Genomic DNA, 12812 nt, shown 5'->3' with positions numbered 1-12812 from the left:
TTTTCCCCCCATTGGCGGAAAAGTTAGAGCACCTCAAAGTTTTTTTTTACCATGCCCTGGTGTATTGGCCCCAGAGGGCCTCCCAGAGGAGCTAGCAGAAATCTAAAGGTACCTATAGAACCACAATGGCTGGCTCTAACTATGATTTTAAGTTGTTGGAGACGCTGGCCGGCCTCCTTCCTGCCTTTAAGTGGCGGCAAAATTAGCGCATCCCAAAAATGACCATTTTTTGATGTGTTTTTTGCGCTAAACAGCTGGGCCGACCGCCTCCGGCCGCACATCTGCTGAACCGGCTTGGGATGGCCTACAAAAAAGTTGGAATACACGTGGCTGCGCCCTGCACACACGCTGCGCTATGCTCAAAAAACACGTCAAAAAATGGTCATTTTTGGGATGCGCTAATTTTGTTGCAACTTAAAGGCAGGAAGGAGGCCGGCCAGCGTCTCCGGCAACTTAAAATCATAGTTAGAGCCAGCCATTGTGGTTCTATAGGTACCTTTAGATTTCTGCTAGATCCTCTGGGAGGCCCTCTGGGGCCAATACACCAGGGCATGGTTAAAAAAACTTTGAGGTGCTCTAACTTTTCCGCCATTGGGGGGAAAATGTTGGGTCATGACTTTTTGTGATCTACCCGAGCCAGATTTTCAGGGTTTATAAGGATTTTTCCTATTCTGAAACCATAGCAACAAAAATAGTGACAAACAACCTTATTTTTTAAAGGAATTCGGTCTATTATCTTTAAAATGGAATAAATCCCAAGAAGGAACAGCTATGATTTTAAGAAAATCAGTTCCTGGCCCCCCAATGGGTATATATGATGGCCATATAGTCCGTTTTTCTGGTGGGTTTTGTCAAACTTTTTTTGCCTTGAGGACCACTGTGTGGTAACGGCCAAATGGCCGTCAGTACCTCTTGGGTTCAGAAGTTCAAATGACGCACAGCGCTATTAAACGCTCAAAAAGATAGGAATTTTGAAATTATTTTTTTACAGTTCCATGTGAATGAGTTTTGTGTTTTCAAAATTGGAATTTATTATTTTTATCTTGTTGTTGCTGCGCTTCTTTCAAACAAACTTCTCCTTGTTTCTTTTATAACTTACTTACTCAATCAATCTATTCAATATATTATCAATACAATAAAGAAGATTTATCCCTTTATAATAATGATAAAATAATAGAAAATTTAATTATTTGTTAATTGTAGTTCTTTTCTTGTAAAATAGTAAAAATTGTTTGGAGTTATTTTTTTCTAGTAGATAACTAATATTATATCTAAAAATCTCAACATAATCATAATAAATACATCTATCTATCTATCTGTGTAGAGTTGTTTCGGAAATTGGATTTACCTCCTTGATGGCCAACCTATTATCTATCTATTTATATATGTATATAAACATATCTATCTATTTAGCGCTGCCTGGCCCCTGGTATTACCTGATGGCCAACCTGTTTGACATAATGCCTATCTAAAATTCTATCTATAAACCTATCTATTTATCTAGAGTTGCCTGGCACCTGGATTTACCACTCTGATGGCCAACCTGTTTGCCATGAGATCTGGAGACACAAATTCTGATATGGAGGTCTGGCAGAGAGATTATTTACAGGTAACATTTATCCAAGTTCTTTAGAGTAAACTAGCGGCTATGTCCCTAGAGGCCTCTAAGAGCACTCGACCCACCCACATATAAGTTAAATTTTTTATAAGTAAAAGTAAAAAAATGAGGGGGAATTTTCTAGGGGCGATTTCTTTTGTTAGGTTGGTCATACCCTCCACCAAAATATTTATAAACCTTCCTAGGACATCTAAGAAGCTATAAGTTCAGCGGTTAACAAGATCCTTCGGTATAGAAAGACAGACACATAGGATTATCATGAGTTTGGTGCGGTTCTAGAGAAGTTTCAAAAGTTACCCTCTACTGCCTTGTCAGAATGGGACTTTAATAGTAAAAGTAGAGGGGAATGTCCTAACTTATAAACAGATTTGATTCATTATCATATACAATTGAACTGTTGTACAAAGTTCGTGCAATGAAAGGGGTTAGTTACTTTGCTGGTTGCACTTTATTTACACTTTAATTTACTAGGCCAATTACATAAGGTAGTATGGTTCTTATCTGAAACTTAAGATATCAAAAACTTACAAAATGTTTGGGATCTCAATTTTAGATAAGCTTCTCGTGAGGGTTTTAGGCTATTTCATCTTCAGATTTAAGTCTTGGGATTGTTTGGATTTGAACTATTTTTCTAGCCGCTTTTTCAGCACTTTGAATACAAAGCCTCTAGATGTTAGAGCCTCATTCACTAGTTAGAATATAAAGTACATTTTTTACTTTATGTTCATAATATATGATCTGGTGTTATTGGAATAAGATAATTGGTACTTTTATCAGTACATAGCAAACTTTTTTTGAGGAGATCTGGTTTTCTTCAGAATATAAAACAAATGTACTTTGTATATATCAATTATCTTTGTTTTATCTATGATGAAATTATGTCTATATGACTGTACAGCCGAGGAAATTAAAATAACTAGAGGAATATTGTTATTAGAATGATAAGATTCTAGTGTGTTGGATGTAAGCTGCGGACACGACGGACGGACGGATCTTGATGTCTAGTTTGAAGAGAAAGTTCACTTCTAACAACAGCAGAGAAGTATATATATAAGTTTATTCAGCTAAAGTGTTTACAATACTAAATTAAAGATATGTATACACAGATTAGGTTAGGTTACATTGGCTAAATATAGATACGTCCCCCAATTTTTAGGGGGAAGGTTCCAAAGATATGTCTACGTATATATTTAAAAGGATTAGGTCAGGTTAAGTATAATAATAGCAAATTCTTCCCCTTTATTAATTGGAGGGATATATCTTAAATTAAACTCTATACAAAATTCAATTTAATTTAAGTTTGCTCACTGCTAATTTGTACAATCCAATCAAGTTTAATAAAAGTCTTCAACTTTGTTTTCCAATAAATGAGATTATGTTTTTATAAAAGTTTAAGGACCAGAATAATTTTCAGTCCATTGTTCCCTTCATCTCTGAATTATGATAAAACTTCACTTTCTCTACTCTAATCTCTTTAATCCTTATTGGACGTTCATAATCATTTTGTTTCATAATAACGTCTATGTGAAACTATATCAAAGGCGTTCCTTACATCATAAAATATACATTTAGAAAATCATTCATTCTATGAAGAAGTTTTGAAGAAAATCTATTAAATTTATTCAATAGATACATTTAATTTATATTCCATATCTATTTATAAAATTAATCTAATACACAAAGTATAACAATGTCTGTCTGTCTGTCCATCAGAATAAACCTAAGATCTCTCTAATCATTGGACATAGTTGTCGCTGCTTTTCACGTTATATCCCAAATAATCTTACCATACTTTTAAACTAAATCTAAGGGTTGGGGTTGAAACAACCCTCCTCAAAAAATAATGATGTTCATGACAGGGCGAATAATAAACAGGGCTGAACATGTTAAAATGTCTTTAAAGTTTTGAGGAAGATTTTGCAATATATTAGTCTGCTCAAATAATTTTGAATATTGAATAGATAAAAAGGAATCTTTATTATTGGATTTAGGATTTTGTCTGGGGTGCGGGAAACGCACTAAAACCTTTTGACACTTAATAATGGGGAAAATGGGGTCCAGTTATTTCATACAATTCTACTGAACTAAAGAGGTTGTAACAAGGTCTTCTCATTATCTCAAAATAAAACTTACATTGAAAATTAGAACAAAGAAATATAACAAATTAGATGTTACTAAATAAATTAAAAGTGTAATATTTTTTACTTATAAAATATATAAACAGTATGAGTAAAGAAATATAATTAGTTTAACCCTATTTAGGTTAAACTATTACATTTTTAGAATTTTTGTTTTCAGAGTTTAAAGAAAATTATATTAAGAGAGGGTAAATTTCACACAAAAATTAAGTAAAGTTATCTGGATGACTAAGACAACCTTCTGCAAAAATTAAAAAAAAAAGATTTTTTAAATTTTAATATAGTTCTAGCTGTTTGAATATAAATGAAAACATTGATGATCACAATTTATTGATTGGATACATACTCCTGTCCAAACAGATACATTGATAAACCAGATACAATTATTTACTAAGTATATTTGCGATTACTTTTATTTAATGAAATCTTCCAATTTTTAACATGTACAAAACGGCCTGCTTAATTGCTTCAAGATCCATGTCAGATCTATATAGGAAATAAATGTCTATAAACGAGCTCAAGTTTTCCAAGGAATATATGATTAAAACTCATAGTGGTCCAATAATCCATAATAAACTCTCATTGCCCAGAACGATAAGACCCATTATTTTACTTTATTAAAAATAATTTCATTTTTTTCATTTCATGTTGCTATTTACCTTATATTGATGTATTTAATTTCTAATCATAAAAAAGAAAATTTAAATTTATAATATGATAAATTTAAGAAAACTATGTTTTAAAAGAATTCGATTGTGGCGACATTTTCTGTGTTTAAATATTAAACTAAAATTGTAATCATCATCATTAACCCTTTGGTGATGGTAATGTAAAGAAAAAAATATAATTTAAAAAAATCTTTTAAAAATCATTTAAATTATTAAATATTTACTTTCTTTTAGATAGTAATGCCGGGTGAGGAAAATATATTTATTGAGAAATAGATATGCATATAGAAAACTAGCCAATAGGGAGATAATTATATCGAGCCAACTCTAGTACATAATAAGATAGAGTGCAAAAGGTGAAGCAAGTAAGCAAAACCCTACCAAGTTGGATTTTTTCCCATATTTTGCAATAGATGATGAATTATGATAAAATATTGATGCTCAATTTATTCTTATCTCTGTGTGTAAAGATGTTAAAGAGAGGATCCTTGAAAAGTTTTAGTGGTAACTAACCTTCCTTGTTACAGACACTCTAAAAATTATATAGTTATTGCATTACTTAAAAAGTTTCAGCAAGAAGTAAAGTAAAATAAATTTGTATATTTTTTTAAAGAAAAATTTTGACAAAAAATAACTTTAAAAAGGCCCAAAAGTTATTTCAAACATACATGTAAATAGATGAAAACTTCAATGATTATCAACTACATAAAGAGCAGCTTTATTTATATATTCATGTTAATTTTATTTCTCATATTCATTCGAATCCGGTAAATAGGACCAGGTTCTCATCTCATATGTCTAGCATCGTATTCTATCCAGCTTTATAGAAATATAAAAATGTACAATCATAAGATCAAACAAGTTTTTTAGCCCGTGCCTTCAGCACCTCGGGGCTAAAAAAACTGGTTTTAGTCTTATAATTGTACATTCTATATCCGCGGAAAACTGTTTGTAATACTATGCGAGAAATAACTATTATTGCTTTTTTTAAACACTTTTTTGCAGTTATGTTCAATATAGATTATATAGATATATCTTTCATAAACTTTCACAACTATTCTTTATTTTAGCTTATCCAAAAACTTGAATATTTTCTTCTCAAACTATCTAGACTCAATAAATGTATAATGAACAACTTTTTTATCATATTGGTTTTTAAAAATTTCATGGTAAAATATGTATACAGGTTAAAGTGAGGCTAAAATAAATTCCATTTAGGGATATTATTATATTTTAGTGTACTTAGTATTTACATATTGAAGTCTGTTTGAAACTTATATATTCATCAATAGATATATTAATAGATCAACAATATATACATCTAAGATATTAGCAATAGAAAAATCAATGCATCAGCAATATATATATATCAATATGTTCATCAAGTAAACAGTAATAGATACATCAATAGGTACATGATACATCAATATACAGATCAATATATAAATCAAAAGTTTTAGCAATGGATCAATCAATGAAACAGCAAAATCAATAGATAAATCAATATAAACATCAATAGATATAGCAATAGATACATCAAATAGATACATCAATAGATGCGCCAAAGATAAACAATGATAGATTTAACATGATACGTCAATAGGTATATGTTAAAAGGTACATCAGTACATTGATATCTAAATCAATAGCTTCCTTGCTACATAAAAAAAAACTAAATTTTTAAGAAAAATATTTCGTATATATTTTAGAACTTTTTTGCATTATATCATGAGAAAATAGTTTAACTTTATATAATTTATCTTGAGTAAAATTTAATAAAACAAAGAAAATATTTTTAGAATATGCATTTTATTCCTTACCCCATCCCATACTTTAAGTACACGCACAAATTCCTCTTAGATTTATTGAATTTATGGAAAAATAACTTTGGAAACTCGGGAAAAGATTACTTCTAACATGAAATGAAAGTTTGAATTTCAATAAGTCAAAATGTGTGTAGCAAATTTTTTTATGAAGAAAAGGATAAACATACTTAGTATTAAAAAAATACTTGCATAGTTTTCAAATATAACTTACATGTCTACTCTTTTATGCATTATATATTGTTTGATACAGTAATAAGTTTATTTCATCAATACTTTGTTGTTTTGCTTGTGGGTTTCCATAAATTATCTCCAAAAATGTAATTATTTTCATTAATGTTAAGGGTTTGATTTGCATATCAATATGTCAATAAAGTATTGAATACTGTGTTCACATAAAAAAATGAAAGTTAGCATTTTTTGATTGAAAACGAATCAGTGAATTATTTAAACTCCCTGCAGGTCCATGTTATTGTGATGGATCAAAAGAAAAAAAAAGATAATTAGTTTGACTGCATCTAAAAAAGCTATACTTCAAATTAACACAGTCATATAAATATAGGAAAATATATCTCATTTTTTTTTATTTTTCTCATTGTTAACCTATGTATAATAACTTTTTTACTCCAAGATAGTGACACCAATTCAATCTTACTTCTCTACTTCTACAAAATTTTGCACAAAAATGGATTTTCTGTTAAATTTAAATTACTAGGTAAAGGAGATTCAAGTATGTTTAGCAGTTGGATAGTAAAATGTTTTTCCTAAGCTAAAATCTGAGAGAAAAATTTGCTTTAAAACAAGAACAAAATTATTAAAATCTTTTCAAATAAGTATTCAAATCTTAAAATATAGCATAGACAGCCAATCTTTAAACTAAACAATTAAAATTGTTCTAAGAAAATATTACAGGCAGAATAATTATCTAGGCAATTTAAGCAGTCATGTTGGTAGCTGCAACTGCAGATTTTCTTGGTAAGTGTAAGGTACATATAATTCTGCCTAATACATGTATACCGATCACTTTTATTTTGGCTGCAGATAGGTAAAATTGTATTGGCAGCTCAAGGTTACTGCCATGATATAAACAACCAAGCACTTACCTTATTGTATAAGAGGTGTTTATTCTTTAATTTTTTTACTTGCAAATGCTCCTACTGATTCACTCTATCTGTTGATTTTCAGAATCAACATTCCTTTCTTTGAATAATGAGATCAGCCTGTAAGTTGGAAGATTCTAATCTCAAGAGTAATTCTTTTGAAAGCATTTTCACCAACATTCATGATAATGTCAATGGATCAAAGTTACGCAGCTATTTTTTATCATTAAAATTTTTTTTTTACCATTTTTGACAGATAGACTAGTTGAAAATAATAAGATAGAAAAAATAATTCAAAACCATTTTGTTAAGTTTTATTCATGAAAAGAAGCAAACTATTTGTACAAAATATCATAAAAATAATTATCTAAAAAACAAGAGAATTGATTTTCTACATTCTAGTGACAAAAATGCATTCAACAAAATTTTATTATGAAAAATACAGCCTCTAAGATATCTTTTTTTATTAAGAGCAAAGAATTGCTTTAGTAGGGTGCATCTTATCAGAGATTTAGACATATCATTTTATCACATTTAAAAAAAGCAAGTAATGGATATTGTATTCTTGATTTTTGTAATGATAGTCCTTTGAATCATTCTCAGCCCCACATAACTATCTATCTATCTAAATAATATTCTGTTTTGTTTATTTTTATTAGTCACCATTATGTTGAAATTTCTAGCTTTAATTTTATGTATATGTCATGCTTAAATTTTATATTGAAAAAATTCTATTACACTAAAAAATAAGTTTTATTCTTCCTCTCATTTTTATTGTCTGATTTTTCAGACAATAAAATATGATAGCTAGAAAAATATGTGCAAAAACAACATTTTTAACAAACAACACAAAAGTAACCTTTGATATAAAATTGGAGAGAAAAAAATAGTGGAAAATTAAATCTAACAACCTTTACTATAAGATAGATCAAAGTTCTTATTTACTCTATAGGATTTTTTTAGTAAAGATGAAATTTGTTTAATAAAATTTTCTCAAGATATTTGTTCATTTTTATCAATGGGTGTTGTCCAACTATCATGATACAAAATAACAGGATGTCTAAGTCTGTCTGTATGTCTGTAACAAAGAATTTCGCTAACGGCTGAACTGATATGATTATCCAATGTCCTGGTCCTGGAAAGGTTTATATCTATAACCCTCCAAAAATAAATCACCCCAAGAAAAAAGAGCCCTCCCCCCCAATTTCCCCCCTCTCTTACTCAAGTGCTTCTATAGGCCTCTGGGGAGGCATAGCTGCTAGTAAAAAAGAAAATAGCTTGCTACTATTGGATGACCAAAATGTAGCTTTTACGAAAATTAGAACTAGCAGATTTGTTTTTTTTTTATTTTATATACTTTTCCATGAATGATCAATTTAGGGCACTGGTTGCGAGATGTACACTGAAATTCTGTCTCCATCTTTTGTGGGGATGACTTTCAATCAGGTAAAACATTGTAGGTGGCATTTCAAGAAAATTGCACATTTATGTTTCAACATTTATATAATGTTTTAATTTTACCCAATAAATATGAAATATACCTTACACAAAATAAATAAGATATCAATCCAATTTTATTTTTATTTAAAAAGTGATTTACAAAATACACAATTTTCCTATTTTGTTTGGATGACAAAATAAAACAAAATTTCCAGAGAATTTTAAAATTTGTTAATTTGAAACTCATTCCCCAAATTTTCCACAAAAGTGATATTTAATTTTTGCTCGTTCTCAATTTTTAATTTGAAAACAATAAATATTATGAAATTAATAACTTACAAAACTATTAAATATTCGTTGGGTACCAAAAAGATATGATTTAAAAGTGCAAAATAATTAGATTATATTATATTATTACATAATAATTATATTATTAAAATCCTATTCAAATGTATAATATTAATGTTATATACTTGGATTTATGATAGGTTGCTACTTTGTTCCTCATTTATTGGTCAGTTCCTTTTTACTTTAATTGATTAATATAAAATTTGATTCAGGCTGCAGAACTCTGCTTTACAAAGTTGAAACTTCTTCTTCTTGCCATTGAAACCAAACAAGATGAAGGTAATACAAATGTAATTTTACTAAGGGAAAGGTAGGTTGCGGGTAAAATCCGTAACGGTGTGTGTTTTAAGGCTTAAAAATGGTAGTAGAACGATAATATTTACTAAATATGTGTATTTCTTATTGAAAAAAACTGTAGACAAATTTTTTTTTGAAAAATTTAACATAATTTTTTATCGTTCTACTACTGTTTTTAACTTAAAACACACAACCTTTACGGATTTTACCCGCAACCTACTTTTCCCTTTGTTCAACTTCAAAACTATTTCTTTGATTTTTTTATTGGAGGTGTTTAAGGACCCTCGGGGGAAGGTTTTTAAAAAGAAAGAAAAATGGGGCAAGGGAATTTTTTTCTAGATTTGAATTCTCTTGGGAAAGTAGAGGTATCCTCCTTCAAAATAATAAAAATCTCTTCTGCATCTATAAGATTCTTTACTGTAAAGTAAAACCATTTTGAATCAGTAGTTTGCTAGATACTTCGCTAGGGACCACAGAAACACAGGCTGTCAATTTTTCACCTTTGAGAAGTGGAAAGGACAATTTTGATAGGTAAAAAAAGCTGAAAAAAAGTAGTAAACTTAACTAGAGAAATTTTATTAACATCTTTAGTGTATAATAGAATAAGGAACAAATGCGTCTGTAGTATGTGTGCGGGATTAAAACACTTCATGTAAAATAATCATAGAGCAATGTAAGTAGTTTGCAAAAAAACAGTGGTGGATTCTTTAATAAGCGATTAGTGGGGCAAAATTGTTTTCGTGAAAAATCCACCAAAATCACATTAAAAATCTACAAAAATTGAATAAAATCATATGTTAATAACCCTTCTATGATTTTGTTTAATTTTTGTGTATTTTTAATGTGATTTTGGTGGATTTTTCACAAAAACAAATTTGCCCCACTAAGCGATTAGTGGGGCAATTTTTTTTAAGAATCCACCTCAGTTATAGTAATAAATTTTCAAACCGACAAAAACGGATTATAGATTGAAACTTTGTTATAATAAAAAAAATGCATAAATTTCAGGTAAGGGAACAAAAATATTGATAAATCCTCGGGGAGTGAAGATAGTGTCTAACACAGTCGGATTTTTCATCGCCAACGATGCTGAAGAAGTTAGGAGAGCCAACTCTTTCTGTAAGGTCAGTAAAGTCTTCTAGATTTTTGGCTATGACTTTTTTGAAACAGCAAAAAAGCATTTCTTTTATTGGCAAATTATTTTGTTTATTTTCTCAAGTTATAAAACTAATTAACACTAGCAGAAAATAATAATTACATTTATCAAAACCCCATACAAATTTATTCACTTTATGATTATGTAATTGCAGAAAAATAAAACTAAACATGTGAAAATACTTAAAAACATTAAACACCACAGCTCAAGTCCCAGCCCTGTTGGAGAAACTTTCTTCTTAGCTTTAATGTTGCACTTTAAGAAACTTCTTGAGTGATTTTTAGTGTTTGTCACTTATCAAATTAACAGATTTACAAAATCATGGAGAAAAAATTGTGTGTGCTACACGCTCCATGCAATTCTTGAGTCTTGTGGTCAATTAAAAAATCTAACATATAATTTATGAACTGCCGCAAACTATCCAAAAATAACCCAACCAACCTTGATGTTTTATCACTATGGACCCAACCAAAAATGGCAGCAAAAATGACGAAGCTCTGGAGGCTAATCAATAAATCAATCCAAAAATACCATATAATAAATATATTTTTCTCTTTTTTCACAGGCATGCCATGAAAGTGTGACGGATCCTAGTGCCATTAGAAAATGTAAATGCAAGAACTTTGTCAGCGGATTAATTGCTACCTCTGTTATCAAGAGCTCGCTAATGGCTTCGGTAAGATGATTATTTCCAGTAGTTTAAATTGAAGTTCATTAATGATACATTGGCATTTTTTTCTTTGATTGAATAAAATTATTAGAAAGTTTTTTTTTAATACCCATTAATGCTTTAAAATGGTAATATAATTCAGATGTGCTTTTATGGTAGGTTTTAATGTCGGGGAGATGTCAAGTTCGAGATGGTATATACTGTGTCATTCAAAAGTTACTTAACTTACTGTATGTCTGTATGACCTTAATAGTTGAAAAGTAGGAATGCCTAGGCTTGTAAATAGGCACGACACATTACCATATAACTGCATAGTTAGGACCTATAGAAAGAGGTCGTGCAATCAAAAGGTTGTTTTATTGCTCGAAGTAATTTAAACATGATTGATAAATCAACACAATCAATTGAAATGAGTTCTTTATGTCCTGGTTTAGGTAAATAATCAATAATATTTTTTTTATATAGAGCATATCAGGCACTAAGCCGCCGCCTATGGTCAACGGCGGTGCTCCGGGAAGACGCAAGAGGTCCGCCAAAACACCGCCACCCGCCCCAAAACCTGCAAACCTTCCGCCACCTACCTGCCATGCCTACTGCCCTGCCCCTGGACAGGTAAATTTCTAGTTGTATTATTACGCTTTGCCAGTTTTTACAATATAATATATATAATTTTTCTAAATCAATTTTCATTTTAAGCAAAAATTATCATAATCGCAATACTAATTAATAATATTAGAATAAAGATGTTCACCCATTATTTGAGGGAAGGGTAGGGGGTCCATATTCTCATTGTGCTCTCCAAATTCCTTTTAAAATGGTATGTTTCAAAAGTTTGTGGGAAATTAAGAGAAGGTCTAAAATGTCACGTGGGACATCATGAAAATACGTCTAAAAAGAAAGGATGAGAGGAGAAGTGGGAGAGGAAACCCACCAAAAAGAGATGGATTTTTATGACGTCACATGTGACATTTTACGATGATAAACTTAAACGGTAATAGTCCCTTAAAGGACGCCTGCAAGAAATAACACGCTTTAACTGCTGAAAGACTGCCACAAGAAGACCCAATACCCCAAATTTAAAGCCTTCAGCTTCAATAACAAAAAAGTTCTAGGCATTTCAAAATAGCATTTTATGTACAATGGAATTTTTGAAAGATTTCCAATGATCATAAAAGAAAAAACAATATTAAATTACGTCGCCTAGACACAAAATTATAACCTTATCTTTGTCAGAAACTTAGATTGCCTGTAACTGATTACATTTTTACAATAAAAACACCACATTTTATAGTCAAAATCTATGAAAAAAATTCGATTTAGATTGCATTTTAAAACGAAAATCATAGCGGAAACAAAGGGGTAAACTAATACAAGCTTAGCTGTGATTGGTTGTTAAGCTGATTCAGCCTTCTGATTAGCTACAGTACATTCGGTACAACGCAAGTAAAACTTATTTTTTTAATGATTTTGACTATAAAAATGGGTATTTTTATTGTAAAAATATAATTAGTTACTGGAAACCTAAATTTATGACAAAAATAAGCTTATAATTTT

General features: G+C 30.0%; 1 protein-coding gene across 4 annotated transcripts in view; it reads left to right on the top strand.

The window, feature by feature from the left end:
• The window catches only part of LOC145306086 (calcium-activated potassium channel slowpoke-like), a 115096-nt gene that overhangs the window by 41695 nt on the left and 60589 nt on the right, over window positions 1-12812 (top strand). For all 4 annotated transcript variants that reach the window (XM_080148013.1, XM_080148011.1, XM_080148014.1 and 1 more), the window contains 6 exons: window positions 1505-1609; window positions 8728-8793; window positions 9348-9414; window positions 10441-10556; window positions 11154-11264; window positions 11724-11870. In XM_080148013.1, coding sequence (XP_080004139.1) covers window positions 1505-1609; window positions 8728-8793; window positions 9348-9414; window positions 10441-10556; window positions 11154-11264; window positions 11724-11870 — 612 coding nt within the window. The remainder of the gene's footprint in view (window positions 1-1504; window positions 1610-8727; window positions 8794-9347; window positions 9415-10440; window positions 10557-11153; window positions 11265-11723; window positions 11871-12812) is intronic.

The sequence above is a fragment of the Acartia tonsa genome, chromosome 14 (genome assembly GCF_053477335.1).
Source record: "Acartia tonsa isolate MP-2025a chromosome 14, ASM5347733v1, whole genome shotgun sequence".
Taxonomy (NCBI): domain Eukaryota; kingdom Metazoa; phylum Arthropoda; class Copepoda; order Calanoida; family Acartiidae; genus Acartia; species Acartia tonsa.
This window is presented reverse-complemented; position numbering and strand designations above follow the sequence as displayed.